Source organism: Astyanax mexicanus, chromosome 17 (genome assembly GCF_023375975.1).
Source record: "Astyanax mexicanus isolate ESR-SI-001 chromosome 17, AstMex3_surface, whole genome shotgun sequence".
NCBI classification, from domain to species: Eukaryota; Metazoa; Chordata; class Actinopteri; order Characiformes; family Acestrorhamphidae; genus Astyanax; species Astyanax mexicanus.
In genome coordinates this window covers 23,193,175-23,213,915 of record NC_064424.1, presented here as the reverse complement: position 1 = coordinate 23,213,915, position 20,741 = coordinate 23,193,175, and the positions used below count along the sequence as shown (strand labels likewise).

General features: G+C 35.5%; 1 protein-coding gene across 1 annotated transcript in view; it reads left to right on the top strand.

Moving 5' to 3' along the window:
* LOC125782471 (NACHT, LRR and PYD domains-containing protein 3-like) overlaps positions 1-20,741 on the top strand; it is a 55,929-nt gene that overhangs the window by 20,734 nt on the left and 14,454 nt on the right. The window contains exon 4 of the mRNA XM_049466667.1: positions 346-519. Coding sequence (XP_049322624.1) covers positions 346-519 — 174 coding nt within the window. The remainder of the gene's footprint in view (positions 1-345; positions 520-20,741) is intronic.

Sequence of the window (20,741 nt, the reverse complement as noted above, 5' to 3'; positions counted from 1 at the left end):
CAGTATTACAATATATCGCAGTATATTGAGCCATAAGCCCTTTATTGTGATCCATATTATACTGCCAAGTACGCAGCCATAATAATTATAAACAAATGTGTTTGTGAATTACACAGGAAACTAAAATTGCATCTCATTTGGTAATGCTTGGGGCACACTATGGGCACATATGAAAAGCATAAATTGATAGTCTCTTCTTCAGTTAGAGTACTATCACCATACCTATAGGATTGCAACAGTCATTTTAAAGGCTACAGTGTGATCAATGTGTTTCATTAGTAAACTCTTATTAATTCACAATGTTACTATAACAGAATTTAGAGAACTCTAAAACTTTACTTTCAGGCTCAGTGACTGTAACTTGACAAAGAGAAGCTGTTCAGCTCTGCTCAACGTTCTCAGCTCAGAACCCTCTACACTGACTCTGCTGGATCTGAGCAACAATCCTATACAGGACACTGGAGTAGAGCTTCTCTCTGAAGGACTGAGAAGTTCAAACTGTAAACTGGAGACACTGAAGTGAGTTTATTCAAGATATTTATGTGTAAAAATAAACAGGCAATTACACTATACAATGAAATTCTTACTTTGCTAATCCTCCACTGACACACATGCTATTAGAAAAATAAGTAGACAGAGTAGAAGAACTATATAACAAATTATTAATAATAGAAATTGGAAATATTTGCAAAATAACTTGACAGTAAATACTCTGTGCAGTTTTTAATAAACATTTTTTAAATAAATAAATAAAGTTACCTGTGCATTACTGTAAAGCAGCAGTAAGACAACATAAATTTGTGCTGTATGTGTATTATAGTTCGGCAAGTTTAGTGATGATGTGAGATAGTGTGTATATATGTGTTGCCAGAGTTCAGTCAGTCAAAGTGAGTGGAAGTAGTAGTGTGTGGAATGAGCTGTTTACAATCCTAATTGTAAACAGCTCCTACATCCTGATTTGTTTATCATTTACTACTAAAAATTAGTAACATATTGGTCCTTTAATAATCCTGAGCTGTAATTGATGAAAAACATTCTGACATAGGTGTCTTTACCCTCCAGGTGAGTAAGAACTGTGTGAAGGGCAGTGTTGACTCCATCATCACTAAGGACTAATTCTGTCCAATTAAAAACAAGTATCTTCAAAACAGCAACTTTACAGGAGAGAGTCAATGGAAGTCAATGTAAATTTTAGTATTTCATCAAGAAATTGTGACATAGTGTAAGGGACAGTTTGTGTGTTCAAATTATGTAGTAAACTGAAAATCGACAAAAATTGACATACTTGTTTTTCATTGGACAGCGACAATATGGTCCAGTGTGTCTGGGATGACTTTCTTGATGTGACTTCATCACAATCTGATAACGAGCCATTGGTCTTTTAGATAGGTCACTGTCGTATTCTTTGGAAGCGGTACGTACGATGGTGAACAATTCAATCAATGAATTCCTGCAGATGATGCTCACGGTCTAAGCAAAGCTGCTGTCTCTAAGTCCGTGCATTCTGTAACCAGGCTGTTAGTGTGCCATACACACACCTATACAAAATGCCCACCAGGCCGGGAATTACAGGACAACAAAATAGATTTATATGCTATTGGGAAAATCCCTGGTATTGTAGGTCCACTGCACAGGACGCTTGTAGCGTATTTAATCTCACCTATATTTATTATAAAGGGTACTCTGCAGTGAATGTGCAGGTAATATTTAATCCGGGGCTTCTAACCAATATTGTGGCTGTTTATCTGGGCAAAATCTGGGGTGTGAATTTGCAAATATATATAGAGTACCATTCAAGAGTTTGGACACGTTCTTTAAACTTGTTCGTTAATTTTCTCTTTGCAAAGCTCTTTGGGAAACAGTTGCAGAACTGGCTCGTTCTTTACTCACGCCATACAGTAGTTTGTTTGTTATTCTCTAAAGTTAATCGTTTTCCGAAAACCCACCCCTGGTTGGTATTGTCAATCAATCAATCATTCAACCTTTATTATCACTTGGGAAGAAACATTGAGGGTGACCCTCATTTACAATGTTGCCGAGCCTTTATAACATCAAAGGGATTAGACACATTTAATGATAATTTAGAAATAATAAGAAATAAAATAGTAAAAAAATAATACAAAATAAAAGAAGTACGCATTTTAAATCAACATTTAATAAAAATATATATGTAAAACAGAAAATTCTAAAATACCATAAAAATTTTTTTTAAATGTATAAAATATAAAACAAGTAAATAGATAATAGGAAAAGTAAAGTAAAATATTAAAATGATAAGTGATTAAATGAATAATAGAACTCAGAACAAGAATGAAAATTGTCGTGCGTTATTTCACGACTCTTCTAGGCCTCCCAGAAAGGGAAGCCTGGGCTAGCTTAAATGAGCTCTAACCTGGCTAGCTTAAATGAGCTCTAAAACTTATCTAGTCATGCATCACTACAAAAGCTTTAAGTTCAAAAGAAAGAAGATAAAAACAGACGAGTGCCCCAGGTTTAAAGAAAGGAGAAGACTTCTTTCCGATGTTCTAAGTTGATTCTTTATTGTTCTTCAGTCAGGAGAATTCAGTCTTCTGAAAACACAGAGGAATACACACACTTTTATACAGTATTTGGGAGAACAAAGGTGGGGGCTTTTGGTTCCACCTTTCCTTCTCCTGCCCAGCTTTTCCCGTGGGAGCTTGGGCCTCTTGAGACACCTGGTATGATTTCTTATCTGTCTCCCCCTCAGTTCCCAGCGTGCCTGGTACAGACTGGGCCTTGCTGAGGAAGAGCAGACAGAGTTTTAACTGAACTCAATAAACTCGTTCATATATGGCCAAATTGTACTAATATATGAGTAATATAACATATATTGATCCCTAATATCCTAATTTAGGGTCCCACATTCCCCCCTTGCGTGGGATTTATCCCACGCATCAATTGTGGTGGGATTGGTTAAGTTATTTGCTGTTATCTAGTAAATAAAGATCAAGTTTTGAACTAAGTTTTAACATTTTTAAGGTGCAGGTTCCGTGCTATTTATAAGTCCCAAGCCCATATCAAGCCATGCTAATCCGACACGATTTGCATGCATAAATGCGAGCAAATATGACAGAGTAGTAGGAAATACATGATTATACATAGCATCTATAACACCAAAACAGATGAATAAATGATGGTGTAACTACAAAAGGTATGAAGACTCACATATACAAATGGATTACATATGATATATAAATTGAATAGCACATATGGTTTAAGTTCCATATTAATATATTGTCCACTAGGAGGGTCAGACAGGTCCAAAGGAATTTACACATCTCAAGTATTGAGATGGCCATTTATTACAACTTTTTGGTATAAGTATCTCACCTTGCCCCACATTCCCCACCTCAGTTGGAAACTGGCGACTAATCGAGCATAGAGCGGCACGTCAAACATGGCACCAGGCAAAGCGACCCAACGTGACCCCACATGCAGCAGCACACCCCAAGAACCAAGGGTTAGGCAAACCACCCCGGAACAAAGTCAAGGATGGCCTACCCCCCTTTAGAACCAAAGGCGTTTTGCCGATGAGGGAGAATCTACGTCATTTGGTGGCTTCCTGGAAAAACTACCACTAGGTCCCTTATGGGAGTGTGTAGTGTTACCAAGACAATGTACACTCAAGAGGCTCCTCTTCACGCCTCATCAGAGGATGTTGGGAACGCGAGCAGAGAAAAGTAAAGGCCAGAAATTAAGCCTGTCCCCCCTTTCGCACAATACACATATGCAACGTAAAAACATTTCACCAAACAGTGAAAGGCACTCTTGAGAAAAAAAAAAAAAAAAATTAAAGAAAACACACAACCAATGAAAATGGAGCATTGGGACAAAAATGCAAAGGGTGCTTGATTAAGTAGTCCACAGAGTTGGAGAAGAAATGCAAAGATCAAGAAACGAGTACAAAGTTCAAATCCAGAAAACAGTAAGTAGCAAAAAAGGTAAAACGATGGTCTTCCGCCTTTTGTGACTTTACGCCACGTAGAAAGGCACGGTGCAGGTCAAGGGAGAGGTTACTAGCACTTCACCCTGACCCGTAGTCTCCAGGGAAAGGGTCGAAGGACATAAAATGACAAGTCAGTCCGACATTAGAAGAATAAGGAAACGTGAATCACAGCGCATTGGACATTAAGACCAGAAATATTTTGCTTAACCAAAATTTTTAACACAAGGAACAACAAAACAACATCAAAATAAAATAACATACGAAAGAATCATACCCAAAGTAATTAACATAGCGTTCTATTGACCAGAAAATAACCAGGAAAAACAAAGAAATTGAGCAGCCTGTGAGTTTTGTACATTGGCGTGTCAAATATATATAGATGAATTACAGAAGAATATGTAAAAACTTTGATGAGATTGTGTACAAAGTGCTGTTTCATATGAACTTACAGAGCATTAATGGGGGTTAACATTTAATTTCTTATAATTTACAATCAAAACCAGAAAAAATTTATATGAAGTGACTGTCCCAATCACATTTCACAAAGTTAGATCTGTAATACAAATAAACAAATTAAGTAATTTATTTATCAATCATGTATTGATAATCCACCCCTAACAAAAACATTTTGTCCCAAAAATGAATGTTATATGGTGCCATGCCATATCACATTTTTATTAATTAATTAATTATTATAATTGTTATTATTTTTAAATGGGCAGTTGTCATTTTAACTCATTTTTATAGCATATTATTCACAAATTTAATACTTGTATAGCATTCGCTCATCTAACACAGTTGCAGTTCACTATAGTACACCTGAACATTCAGTTTCAGCACAAAATAGTCCAATAGTAGAGTCATATATCATAAACACATGAGTCTTCAGTTTGTGTTTTAAGTAGAAACCAAAATGTGTCACAATATTTACTAGCCCACTGTTTGTAATTATACATCAACAGCTTTCAGATCCACCATCGTATGGCTTATTTTCATATCAATAATATTCATTCAACAAAAAAAAATGCAATGATTTACTAAAAAGGAAAAAAAAAAAATAAAAATAGAATTCCTGTATCTAAAGTGTAATGAATACAGTAAGTGGAGTAGCTAATGTATTCTATGTTGAGCATGATTCACATGTTATTCAACAATTTTGTGATTCTGCTGTAACCGAAAATGGTTTCAGTCATTTGCCAAACTAAGTTCATTTGTTAGCTGAATGCAGACAATACAGATTTCTGCATTCAGATTGTTGTGTGATGTGATCTGTCATATGGTGTGACACCATGTCGTATGGTGAGAGTTTCAGAATGAAAAAATAAGGATTTTGTAATTTATCATAACCTCATCAACGTGACAGATGAGGAATAGTACCAGCAAAGGTCACATTATTTATGGTACTCTTTTTAGAAGGTTTTCCATATTGAAAGAATTTGATTAAAGAATAGACTAAGAGACGCACATATTATTAGGCAGTAATGGCTTTGTTTGCAAACATAGACTAATATAAACATTCGTTATTAATTTACGTACTATTAATTGTAGCGTACTTAAGTTCCCAACGACTTTTCAAGGAAAATAACACTTTCACTTGTAAAACATATTGAGCAAGGGCTGAAACATTAAATCATATTCAATCTCACTATAGTCATAATTCTTATATAATCACCCTAACAATATAAATTTGAAGCTCATAAGCATGTTTCCATAATTATTAGCATCCATTTTTAACACATTTTTATTGATAAGTAATACTGAACACTTCACTAGTATAATTATCAGTGACACTCACTGTTCTGTCCCTTTAGAGGTAGATCAGAGCTTATTTTTCAACACTCTTCGTTGATCAGCGTTTAACCGCAAACATCTCTGTCTCTCCAAAAGGCTCATTATCGGGAATATCTCAGTCTATGTCTCCTCAACCGTTATGACTCGGCTCAGGAGCTCATAAAGTTATCGGGAAAATCTCAGTCTATGTCTCCTCAACCGTTATGACTCGGCTCAGGAGCTCATAAAAGTTATATTACCATTAAATACAGTGTATTGGGGTCCATGGAATCAATAATATTTTATACTTATAATAACTGTTTTTGTCCCGTTATATTAGCTGTACTGCTCGGGCTCAAAGAAGCTCATGATGGTTTATAAACAAACATATAGTTTACAGACAAACAAACAAACAAACATTTATGTTTTTAGCGCTTTTTCTCTTGTGTCATATATCTATTTAATTCTTGTGTATTTTCTTGCTTTGTGCTTATAAATTTACATATATTAAGAGCTCTGTATATACTTAAAACATTCAAGATGGTAACCACAGCATATGCTTTTAAACAAAGACAGTGACAAACAAACACATAACATTTACATTTCCCAGGTCTCTAGAGATCTCTGTTATTTATTTATCTCTCTCTCTCTCTGTCAACACTCAACATTCTATCAAAACTTCCTGTTAGGCTTTACGTAAACAGATACTATTCTAACAACTCTTCTCAGCACACGTCTGTGCTAATTAGTGTAGTTCATTCTATGCAGCAATATTGCACAGCAATAATGTACATATATCAAATTCAACCATTTCTAATAACATTTACATACATGCAATCACCTCTCTCCTGGGAATCAATCATCACAAACCCTTTCAACACACACTCATACATGTGACAATAATAATTTACACAAAATGATCATAGGTACCTCTATGTTGCACAGCCATCAATTTAATATTTTAACAAAAATGGAGATCTCAGACATTAGTTAAACACAGACCTTAAACAGACAACACAAAACATATACCCCACTAGTCAGATTTGAATAGTTTTCCCTCGTCTCTCCGTCAGTTACAGTGGCGTTCTGCACTAAGCGTTTTTCTCCGAGTGAGAATCAACCTCCGCTGTAAAAACAGTCAAGGATAGAGTGTCTCAACTTACGCTCATGGAACAAAGAGACGGACTTGGTTTCTTATGACCTTCTGTTTGACAGACAGGTGTCCAAATCTTTTCCCCTTTATCTCTTATTCTTTTAGGCCTTTGGCGCACGCTTCACTCTCTGGCGTCGCTCTTATACTTATTCTCTTTATTCTCTTTTTATTCTCTTTATTCTCTTTTTCTGTATTACTCTCTTTTTCTCATGTTCTTTTATCAAGTCTAACGTCGTGCTTTCTAGATCGCACCTTATGACGTGTCCCGTCTTTAACGCCCGGGAGATAAAACATACAACATAGACTAGACAGACATTAACATACAATTATTTTATTGTAATTTACTTGAATTTGGCTAATTTACTTGAATTTAGGCGTCTAGACGCTAAAAATGCTCATCAAGTATTTTATTAAATTTGATCAATTGGTTTCAATTTATAATGTTATATACATATTTCTAAACATGTATATATCTTTCTTTAAATCATAGCGCTCGTCTGCTTGTTATTCAATTAGTTGTTACATTATCTTTTATAAAAGTTTTAATTTTCTTTTAACCTCTAAAGCAATGACATCTTTTGTGACCAAGAAAACACAATATTTCTTTTCAGTAATTAAATTGCAAAAAGGTTTTTATGCTCACCTTTCTTTCAGCACTGAAGTGGATTGTCTGTTCTTTCGCCACACGATGTCACAGCTGCTTGTCCCTAATCGTTACTGCGTATGGGTTCTTTTTTCGAGCCCCTTTTAGTTGGGCGCCAAAATGTCGTGCGTTATTTCACGACTCTTCTAGGCCTCCCAGAAAGGGAAGCCTGGGCTAGCTTAAATGAGCTCTAACCTGGCTAGCTTAAATGAGCTCTAAAACTTATCTAGTCATGCATCACTACAAAAGCTTTAAGTTCAAAAGAAAGAAGATAAAAACAGACGAGTGCCCCAGGTTTAAAGAAAGGAGAAGAATTCTTTCCGATGTTCTAAGTTGATTCTTTATTGTTCTTCAGTCAGGAGAATTCAGTCTTCTGAAAACACAGAGGAATACACACACTTTTATACAGTATTTGGGTGAACAAAGGTGGGGGCTTTTGGTTCCACCTTTCCTTCTCCTGCCCAGCTTTTCCCGTGGGAGCTTGGGCCTCTTGAGACACCTGGTATGATTTCTTATCTGTCTCCCCCTCAGTTCCCAGCGTGCCTGGTACAGACTGGGCCTTGCTGAGGAAGAGCAGACAGAGTTTTAACTGAACTCAATAAACTCGTTCATATATGGCCAAATTGTACTAATATATGAGTAATATAACATATATTGATCCCTAATATCCTAATTTAGGGTCCCACAAAATACAAAACATTAAAATGAAAAAAATGAATGAAAGTAATAATAAATAAACAAAAAATGAATAAAATAGTCACAGGCTTTCTGATGGTGATTAGAAACTAAAAGTTTAAAATGGTTCAGTGATCTCCAGCGAGCTGAGCTTCAATGTTTCCTGTAGTGAATTCCAGCTCGCTGGTGCACTGTAGCTAAAAGCAGATTTTCCCAGTTCACTAAAAACTCCTGACAGGTGATCCAGCCACTGGAGTGAGTCTGATATGCATTATTATTAAGTGAGATCAGTGAAGAGATATAAGATGGCAAATGCCCAGAGAGTGATTTATAGATGAAAATTAGCCAATGAGATTCTCTTCGTGCAGGACCAACCAACTCTATCGTATAGTGTGCAGTGGTGAGTAGTGTAAGGGTCGCCAGTAATAAATCTCAGAGCAGAATGGTAGATTGAATTTAATGGTTTGAGAGCACAGGCAGATGCTTTTTTATAAATTACATCACCATAGTCCAGCACTGCTAGTATGGTTGCCTCCACTATTCTTTTTCTAGCTTGCACGGGTAAACAGGATTTATTTCTATAAAGGAATCCAAGCTTTTGTCTGCACTTAATGGCGAGTTTGTTAATGTGGGATTTAAAACAAAGTTTTTCATCGAGCCAGATGCTGAGATATTTATATTCGCTAACTTGTTCAATGGTGGATCCTGTCAGAGTAGTAATAGTAAATAATATTTGAAAATCTGGAAGACAGCATGAATTTGGTTTTATTTGCATTTAAAACCAACTTGAGTTCAAATAGAGCAGTCTGTAGAGTATTAAAAGAATGTTGAAGTTTTTCTATTGCAGCATGTGCAGAATCTGCTGAGCAGTATAAGATTGAATCATCTGCATAAAGGTGTAATTTGCAGTCTAAGGTAGAGGCGGCAAGATCATTGATAAAAATATTAAATAAAATGGGACCCAGGATTGAGCCCTGGGGCACTCCATTTGTTATGGGCTGTAGGTCTGATTTATGTTTAGCAATAGACACACATTGCTTCCTGCCAGAAAGGTAATCCTGGGCCCACAGGGTTGCATTATTGCTAAAACCAATCTTATGTAAAGAACCTAATAGTAGATCATGATCAACAGTATCAAAAGCTTATGTGAGATCAATAAAAATGGCAGCACAGTACTTCTTCTTGTCTAGGGCCATGTATAGATCATTTAAAACCAGAGTGGTTGCAGAGATGGTACTATGTCTTTCTCTAAATCCAGATAGACAGGATAGAGTTTTCATAAAGAAAAGACTTGAGCTGGTTATTCACTATGAATTCTAAAATTTTAGATAAACAAGACAGTTTTGAGATTGGTCTGTAATTATTTAGACCTGCCACATCTCCTCCTTTATGCAGAGGAATAACATGAGCTGTTTACCAGATACTGGGAATTCTGCAAGATAAAATAGAAAGATTAAACTGTATGTAATATGTTCTAAAATAACTGGGGTTGCGAGATGCAGAATGTAGGGGTCCAGACCGTCCTCACCTATTGTTTTCTGAGGATTAATAGAGGAAAGGGCGTTAGCTACTATGTATGGAGAGCAGGTCTGGAGGGAGAAGATATCAATTTTCTGGGAAGCAGTAGTAGTAATGACAGGCTGATTTACAGGCAGGTTATTAAATGTCTGACCAGCTGCAGCAAAGTGTACATTAAAAGCTTGGCACAGTTCTTGCTGGTCAGAGATCAAATTACTATTGAGTAGAATTTTTGTTGGGATTTGTTGGGAGTTGTTTTTGGGGAAGTTTACTGCTTTCCAGAAATCTTGTGGATTAGAGGAGCTAGTAATTTGGTTGAGGAAATAATCTGATTTGGCTTTTCTAGAGGTGCATCTGTTTCTCAATTGTCTAAATGTAAGCCATTTTTCACCTTCCCCTGTGCGTCTGGCAATTGATCAGGCTTAACTTCTTGACTGTAGCAGTGAGGAAATTTCTCCTGAAACCCAGGGGCTAGATCTGTCTCTTATTCACAGTTTTTTGTATGGAGCATGTTTATTCACCACTGAAAGGAATGATTTCCAGAAATGTTCTAATGCAACATCCACATATGTACTTTCAAATGTTAAGTGAATTTTGCTCACTGCTAAGTCAGAAAGAAAAGCTTGTTCATTAAATTTTTTTTCAATTTCTTCTAACCACCATCCGAGAGCCTGTTTGCATCTTTGAACTGGTATTAGAGGCCTCAAAGTCCGGTGTGCTGACCGAGTGGCATGTCTCTATGAAGATGAAGGCACAGCATTCTCTGATCTCACACTGGGTGGTGTGTTATCACCTTGTTATCAGTTCGTCCAGCTTGTTTTCGAGAGAGCGCACATTAGCATGTAGCCCTCCTCTCTTGCCACGCCTTTTCCTGGGTCCTTTTGCCCACTGGCCATGGCGCTCACCTGTGGTCGGTTCTGCTTGGCCTAACCGGTTATACACACTGTAGTCTAGACATAGCAGAAAGTCATAGTCAGAGAGGCTAAATGCAAGCTCATTGTGAACTTTGCCAATATCCAGAAGTGCTTCTCTACTGTATCTAAAAGTTGAGAACGATTAAAATAAACGTTGAAGTGAAAATAAACAAAAACTAGCGTTGTTGCCTGGAGGACAACGCAAAGAGGTCAACCGAGGTGGGTGCTATCTTCAGTCATGTAATGTAATGATTTATTGGTTATGCTTGTACACTTATATATCCAATTAACACGTGTTAAACCTGCATTGTGCTGATTCGAAAATAAAAGTACAAAAAATTATTTCAACAGCTTGTGTGCAAATCCAAAACTGGTAAGAAATGGCTAATGCACGTAAACAGTAAGAAACTGTTTGTTACTATGCTGTTAGAAACTGAATTTGAAATGGAGTGAAGCAGCTGTGTTCCTTCCTGAATAAAACTGCCGTAGACTGTAGCAATTGAAGTAATTATTACTTGTTTTACAGTACAGTCTAACCATTGAATTTTTTTTTATTATTTTACATTTATTTCATCTTTGATACATAAATTAAAGTTAATATGAATGTTGAATTGCTATGCAAATAAGAAATGTAAGTGTGTGTTCATAGAAGAATAATTAATCATGTGAAGAAATATATGCTTTTTAAAGCACATTGACCATTGTTTTAATACAGACAATGCATGTTGTTTCTCTAGACTTTCATTCTGCAGTATAACAGAAGAAGGATATGCTGCTCTGGCTTCAGCTTTAAAATCAAACTCCTCCTCACTACTGACTGAGTTGGATCTTAGAGGAAATGACCCTGGAGAAACAGGAGTAGAGCTGCTTACTGATTTGGAAAAAGATGCAGCCAGTAAACTCAAGAAAATAAGGTAAACCATTTCTTTGGAACAATTTTTAGTTTTTTTGCATGAACCTGACCTTAAGGTCAATTTGAAATTAAACTTAATAAGTTTTCTCTACATTACTTAATGACTTTTGTGTGTCCTTCAACCATCTTATTTACACAGTCCAATCCTATTCTTAATAATTAAAATAAATTCTGTCTGTTGTCACTGTATTTTACAGCTTTCTCAACAAAATCCTCTGTGTAAAAAAAAATAAAAAAGTACAGGAACTAGAAATGACAACATAATGTAATAATATATTGTTTAATAAAAAATAGGCTTTAGAAAAGCAACAATGTTTTAATCTAAGTTGCCTGAGAAAAAATACCTCAGTTCTTACATTCTATTTGGGTGGAGTAATTGTTATGCCTCTTTTTGCCCCTCCCAGTTACTTAATTAACCTTGATTAATATACCATCACCTAAACTCTAAATGCCTAGAAAACAGTTTATCAACCATAATTGATAGATTCATACAAGAATGCTTCCACTAATACAGTGTGCAGAATACGGTTGATAATAAATAGGATATTATTTACTACTTATGCTGCATTTACACATTAACATTCATGAACTCACTCCCCCTCTTCAGCATGCCACATGTGGGCAGAGGTGGAATAAGTACAGAAAATTTGTAATTGAGTAAAAGTACCTTTACTTTGCTAAAATTCTACTCAAGTAAAAGTAAAAGTACCAATCTAAAAATCTACTTGAGTAAAAGTAAAAAGTACTCCATTTAAAATGTACTTTGAGTAAAAGTTACTAGTTACTTTTAATTATTTGATGTAAAAACGTACAAGTCATAAGTTATGTAAAGGTGACAACAAACTGTATTTTTATATTTTTACAGTTTATTTTAATTTTTTTAACTTGCAATTGCTATGCTGCTATTTACATGTTTTTTTAAACATTCAAGCAGATTGTTTAATGTTCCCAATAAAAACTTAAGGAATTATCATTAAAAACATGAAATCATACAAAAAAGAATGCTGGTCGGCGCATGCGCAGTGCTGTAAAGAAGCACATATCGATGGGTAACATAACTCAACAGAACACCGGTTCCCCCGGGCTGCGCACACAGACCCCAGGCTACACTGATTCACACAGCCTCTCTCCCGCTAACCGTAATAAACATTATTGGAAAAAGTTCAGCTGCGCTGCCATGGAGAACAAAACTCAGCACTCAGCAAAAATCAGCGGAACATAAACACAGGGAACATTTATGAGGCATTTCTCTTACCACCAAGTCTTTCAGAAAGGTAAACTCTAGTTTTGGACACAGGTTAAGCACGTAATGTAGCGCAGCTTTGATATGTCTCCAGTTTAGTTCAGCGTTGTTTAATGTTTATGTAATCCATGATCATTAGCTAAGGTATTTAGTTTATATTTGCCTCAATCTTCTGTTAACATCGCGCCGACAGACGCATTTCATACAGCTTTTAGTGCATGTAATATACTAATAATTAATGCGTTAATGCACGTTAGTAGCAAGGGTGTCAAAAGTATTCACATTCATTACTCAAGTAGAAGTATAGATACTGGGGTTTAAAAATACTTTTGTAGAAGTTAAAGTATCAACTCAAACCTTTTACTTAAATAAAAGTTTAAAATTACTGCTTTTAAAACTACTTAAAGTATAAAAGTAAAAGTAATTAAAGGGGAAAAATGACCTTATAAACAGAAGCCTAGGCCGCATTACAGGGGCCTATAGTGCACTACCCCCAACAAAAACTACTAATTTTATAACTTATTTTGCAGTAAAGAATGTTTTTCTGTATTTTATATATCTGCTCAGTGACAGTGTCGGGTTACAGACCCCGCCCCAGCTCTGTCTCCGCCTAACGCGGCACCTGAATGGCCGACAGAGATTCATGTCTTTCTTCAGAGAAGACTCTGTTGATTCTGCACATGTGCATTAGTAAGCTGTAAACCCAGCCAAACCTTTAAATAAAGCTTTAAATTCGATATTATAAGCACTACTTTGACAAAAATTAGGATTACTTTAGAATGAACTGATGGATTTACTTATTTGGAGCGATTTTAAAGCAGCAGGGAGCGGCAAGCGCTGGTGGGGGCTGTGTGTGTGTGACTGTTGACCTCTAGTAATGCAGGGGGATTAATTACACAAGCTGCTGTAAAACTGTATAAAACAGTCTAACGCACTCTTCAGGAACCATACAGTGAAATGGTTTGCTGTTCCATAATCCTGAGAGTTAGACAGTTGGAATGATGTATAATGTCCACATTGGATCAAATATGGACGTACGTAAATAGCAAATATGCTAATTATAAGTAATATTTTAATAAATAGGCATATTTCGCTGTAAATGTTTATTTTCTAAAAGTAAATACAGCTAAATAGGCTAGACAACTGAAAGCCAGAGATTCTAAGCTTCAATATATGGCATATTGTGTGTGTATATATTGAGCCTATAATTATTCATAAGCACAGCTAGATATTAATTATGATATTTTTCTGGCCCGTGGGCGCGTTAAGACGATAAAGTAGAAGCATTTGATTTGATGCCAGTGTTGCTTGCTCTCAACGCTCCCTTAGCTCATCTTGAAACTCACACGTAGCTAAACGTGGGTAATCCAGGTCCAGAAATTAAAAATCCATCCCAGGGATTAGGTTGAACTAGCTCCAGAGCCAGCCAGGCAATAGAAGTGAATTCCTGGGATGGATTTTTACTTTTTGAACCTAGATTACTCCCCTCTACACCTAAACTCATAAAAAAAGCTCACACACGCTCTCCAAACGAACTTACAACACTGAATCCATAGCCTAGACCTAGCAAGAAAACCTTGGCATGTACCAAGCCATAGCAAACTTTACAAATACCCCATTAGTGCATCACTAGGTTACTACAATATCTTATCAACATATAACTGCAGGAAACATTCAGTTTACCTCAATATGCTTTTTCAAATTAGATGGTGAATTTCTGAAATCTCGTGCTGCTGAGCTGTATCGCATCCGAAAAGAGTTGTTTTTGCGTCCAACCATTCTGAAGCCCCTCACTGCAGCTGGAGACGCATAATTGGGGTCTTCCTATCAACTTTCTCACTGGCGCACTTCTGGAGTTTGACGTGCCGTGCAGGTCATGCATCAAATACAAACCAATAGAGGGTCTGAATGTATTATGTTTATACTTGTTATCCAACCACAAGCTTTCCGCATGGCGCGATTTATCTGTTTGTTTGTTTTATGTTGCTGGAATGAAATGAGGCTATTTTTATTTATTTATTTATTTATTTTTTTTTAGTTCAGACAGTGTTTTCCCAGCATTTTTGTTTTACTCAGTAACGAGGAGTGTTCCAATGTAGCAAAGTAGATTACTTGTGTCAAAATGTACTTGAGTAAAAGTAAAATTACCTATTTTAAAAACTACTTTAACAATTACAAATTACTCATAAAATCTACTTAATTACAGTAACGTGAGTAAATGTAATTTGTTATTTCCACCTCTGCATGTGGGCATTAACAAAAGTGTTCCCTGTGTTGTTCAATTAAATCACATGTGTAGTTAATAAATGAAAGATGTTTTTTACAAGCTGTATTCCCTATAAACATATAAACTTTAGCATTTATTTTTTTATTTTGATTCAAACTTTTCTAATTAATTTTTAAAATAATATTTTCTAAACCAGAGACCCCAACAATCTGTGAAACTTTTCATCATGCTGTATTGTGTTGATCTGATTGCCTGGAATTTCGCAGGGATGGCTCATAAAGGACAGGAAACATTAAAAATGCAATACGTAGATTTTACTCCAGGTTTCATGATAAGTGTTATTATGAAACAAAAGAATGACTTGTGAAAAGCTCAACATATTTAACATTTATATTTAAAATAAATATTAACAACATTTGTAGAATCTGTAGAAATGTTAAAATTAAACATTAAAATTCAAGTCATTTATTAGTGTTTTTCACTCTCTTAAAGGTTGTTAAAAAACTCTGCTGCAGAGGAAGCATTTGCTTCTCTGACTGCAGCTCTTGGAAAAAACCCTTTACTCCTGAGAGAGCTGGATCTGAGTGAAAAAATACGAGGAGACACTGCAGTGAAGCAACTCTCTGATCTACTGCAAGATTTACACTGCAGAACCAAGAAACTTAAGTATAGAGTGTTGTTTCTATCAGTCGCTGTAAATGTGTAATTTTTCATGCAAAGAAAAAGTAATTTTATATTTAAACATTTCACGAACTACGTATATCTGTTGCATTTTACTCATTTTACAACACAAGGAAAATAATCTTTGAGTAAATTTGCTGAAGACACTGAATTGATTTGAATTATAGACAGTTATATACAAAATGTCTTTCCCCATCTATATTACTCTTTAAAGATGTTCATCAATAATTTGTTATTTTACTGTGATTTCAGGCTGAAAAATAGCACCATTTCAGAGGAAGGCTGTGCTGCTCTATCATCAGCTCTTTGTTCTAATCCTTCACACCTGATAGATCTGGATCTGAGTGAGAATAAACTGTTGACTGCAGGAGTAAAGCAGTTCAGTGGTGTTTTAAAGAATCCTCAATGTAAACTTCAGAAACTGAAGTAAGAAGCTTAGAAATACCAAGAACCACATCAAGGAATAACAAGGATAAAATAGATTGTGTTTATTTGTTTTAGGATTTTATTTATATTCTGTTATTAATAGTCTTAACAGTGCAAGAATGGAACTAAACACATGGGTTTATTCTGTTTGTTGATAAATAATGGATTTTGTATTTTGTATGATAGTCTTTCAGGCTGTGGTGTAACAGGAGAAGGATATGCTGCTCTGGCTTCAGCTCTTAAATCACAGCCTTCATCACATCTGATAGAGTTAGATCTCAGAGGGAACGATCCTGGAGACACAGGAGTAAAGGAACTTCATAATTTGCTGGTGAATCCACAGCATAAACTGAGCACACTGAGGTAGATAGTTTTAGGTAGCATGGGAATTTTTAACATAAAACATTTGAAGTAAGGCAAAGTATTTTAGCGTTTTAATAAGTATTTGGAAGGAACCTCTCAAAATGATAAATACGATACAGAAGTTAACATTTTATATATTGTGTGTCAATTAATTGTATGTGAAGTATTAGTTATAAATCAAAACTGTTAAAAATTTATACAGCACTGCACAACATGGGTCATGGTTATTCCTTATATTAACATTTATTTACATGTCTAGTATATATTTTATCTATTTTTGGTGTTCATTTTTTTCTTTTTTTTCTAGTGTTTTGTTTTTTTTTTTGTTTAATATGTATCATTTGTACGTGCAGGCTATTGAAAAACTCTGCTGTAGAGGATTTCTGTGCTTCTCTGACTGAAGTTCTAGGAACAAACCCTCTACTGCTAACAGAGCTCGATCTGAGTGAGAAAATACAAGGAGACTCAGTGAAGCAGCTCTCTGATCTGCTGGAAGATTTACACTGCAGAACCACAAAACTCAAGTATGAATTCATTTAGATGTTAAATTTTTCAAAGAGGTGCAAAACATCTAAGTCACAACAATAGACAAACGCAGTCTGCTTAAACTAATACCACAGAAAAATATATATATTTGTCGTTTTATTAAACACAACATGTTAATGATTTTCTAAGATCTAATTGGAGCCTGGAGTCAGCCAACCTGGAGTCCAATCAATATGATGAGATTAGATATGTTGGTTAAAGCTGCCCTGTCCTATAAAAATACACACTAGTTTTGAGTTTGCTGTTTTCATTGCTTGATGTGAATCATGCCTCGCACAAAAAAACTCTCAGAAGACCTATGTTTAAGAAGTGTTGACTTGCAGGAAACTGGAAAGAATTACAAAAGTATCTCAAAAAGTCTTGATGGTCCTGTGTTCACGGTAAGACAGGCGGTCTACAGATGGAGTAATTTCAGCACTGTTGTCCTGTAAAGATGACTGCAAGAGCACAACGCAGAATGATCAATCAGCTAAAGACTTTTAGAAATCTCTGGCACATGCTAACATTTTGTTGGCAAATCTACAATAAAAAAACATTAAAAAAGAATGGAGTTCATGGGAGGACACACCACGGAGGAAGCCACTGCTGTCTGAAAAAAAAAATGCTGCATGTTTGAAGTTTGCAAAAGAGCACCTAGATGTTCCACAGCACCACTGGCAAAATATACTGTGGACAGATAAAACCAGAATTGATCTGCAACTATAGGAAACATCATTTTTTTGTTTGGTATTAGTTTAAGCAGACATTTAATGACCAATTTATGCAGAAATCCAAGTAATCCCAAATGGTTCACACACTTTTTATGCAACTGTATGTTACTCATGTAATGATTTTAGCACACTTTATATTTCAAGCCTCATTGCAAAAAAAATAAATAAAATAAATTAGTGGTGACTTTTATCCTGATGTAGAATAATCAGTTCAGTAAAGATTGTCTGAAGTGTATTTCTGTACTGTTCCTCTTTGTGTGCAGGCTGAGAAACAGCAGTGTTACAGAGGACGGCTGTACTGATTTATCAGCAGCTCTTAATTCTAATCCATCACACCTGATAGAGCTCGATCTGAGTGGAAATAAAATGGGAAACTGTGGATTAAAGAAGCTTTGTGGTTTGCTGGAGAATCCACAGTTCAAACTGTCAAAACTCCAGTATGTTGCACTTTTAAAATAACATCAACAAAACCTGAAATCCTAATATGAAACCTAAGTTAAATATTTGATATTTGATAAATTGTTATTTTTCAAATGAGATTATAAAGAAAATGTTTCTTCTCTCTACAGGTTGTGTGATTGTAATATTACTGATGAAGGCAGTGAGTCTCTGTGTTCAGCTCTGAAATCAAACCCCTCACATCTAAAAGAGCTGGAACTGAGTAATAATAGACTGGGAGATTCAGGTGTTAAGCACCTCACTGATCTCCTGCAGAATCCAAACTGCCTTCTAGAAAAACTGAAGTAAGTAAAGTTTTTGTATGTATTTCAGTACATTGTTTAAATGTAATATTATCTATGGCTAAAATCTGACATTTCTTCACATTCTGATTAATGTAAGCAAAGAATTCTCTTCAATTAGTGTTTACATCATTCTATTAACAGTAGAGCAGGAGTGCAAAGAACACATTGTTTTTTATTCAAATGTTTGTCATAATTAACATAATGATTAAATACTTTTCCAAATAAATGCACTCCTAATATTTTAACTTTTAGATAATGTATAGACTATAAGTGTCCTCACAGTGGAAGGACAGAAAATAAATGGTTATTTTTTTCACATCTAGATCAAGTGTGGAGCATAATTTTTCTTCTGCTGGTCAGACTGAAAGATTTAAGCATTTGATTTTGCATTCATTGTGGTCAACCAGATACTAGATAATTGTATGGAGTCCTAATGTGCCATTTAATATTTTTTTGAACTTGCACTTGTGGCTTAAATTAAATAAATAAAGATGGTCTTGGATGTTTGCATATTAAACTACAATAAATATTTTGAACATAGTCGTAGTTCAAAACAACAATAAACAGGCAGCCAGAATTTATACATATGCTAAATCAAAACAAATAAAAATATGCTTATTTTAGAAATAGCAGAGTAGCAATGGAAAATAAGAGATAAAATATACAGAGGGGAAACATAGTTTGATTTTCTGATTTTGTTGCTGCACTTTCAGTCTCAGTTTTTGCTGCATCTCTGAAGAAGGATGTGCTGTTCTGGCTTCAGCTCTAAAATCCTCATCGCACCTGAAAGAGTTGGATGTCAGTAGTAACAACCCTGGAGAAAAAGGAGTGGAGCTTCTTACTGCTCTGATAGAGGATCCAAGCTGTAGTTTAAAAATACTAAGGTGATTCTCTTGTAAAGCAGAGCTGTATACAAAATCTTCATGTAACAGTTTTAAGAAATGTTTATTTTGCACTCATTTTAAAAATACAGCTACTTTATCTCAGTTTATTAGATGCAAAGCAATTCCGACTTACTCACATTTGTCAGGCTAAAGATTCTACACAAGCAATAAGAAAATCTGTCTCTGTCTGCATTTTTCTGGTACATGCTTATAAAGACATGCAAAAGATGAATAAGCACAATCAAATGCACACTTATTACGAACAGACTAAACTAGGCCCCATAATTAAACTTACTTTAAACTTAAGCTTCAAATGTAACTGATAAAATCTAAACATGCATACACTTTTTTTGTTGGTCAAACAAGCCATAATAATCAGAAAATATTATGTGCCTAGTCATACAGTAAAAAAACACCATCACTCATTTTAGCATGATATTCGCACTACTGACTAAAAACAACCTAGACAGATGTCAACTGCCAGACGTTCATTTCTATCTTGATTACGCAGTTGCCCCACGCTCAACTCGCGCACACCCCCACTCGTTACGCACTCAAGGACACGCAGCAGTGCACAAATACAACTTTTATACCAACAATAAACAGAATACAGAATAAAATAAAATTTATGCTCCTGTAAATGACCTGCTCGCACACCTTCACAGCATGAACACACAGGTCAGTTTCCTCTGCTCAGTAGCTCAGAAGTGCTGCACCGTTAAAATACAAATCCGCCAAAGTCAGAGTGCACCTGGTTTTGGGAATGGCAAATAAGACACTGCCAAACAAGACATTTAGTACATACCTTTTTACCAGCGTTATGATAGGAAAGAAACACTGACACCTAAATTAAGCTGTGTGGTGGATTGCCACATTAGCTTTATTAGCTAAATTTGTTGATTGGAAACACTTGATTACTGATTTAAATGTAAAATGTTACTCTTATATAACTGAATATCCAAATCATCTACTACTCATATTACACTGTATACAGACAAACACACACACACTTAATAGTAATGGCTAACTTTAATTGTTTATACAATAGGTCAGCAATAGGCAGCCCAAGCGTGAAACATCTGGCCCGTGAGTTTGTTTGAAGTATAATGAACGATAATGAAAAATAAATAAATAAATAAGTCTTTCTTGCTCGGCGTGACTTTAGTTTGCGCCTGTTCTTGTTTTTCCGCCCGTTCTTGGGCTCCCTTTCTCAATATAAGGCATTTTCCTAGCTGTAACTCATTTCATTAGCCAGAGCAGCGGTAGTATAATGGATCGTGATCCTAAAGAATTTGAGTAGGGAGCGGTGAGTTTATTTCTTTATTTTTTCCTGGGTTTACCTGCTTCATTTTACAAAAACATTTT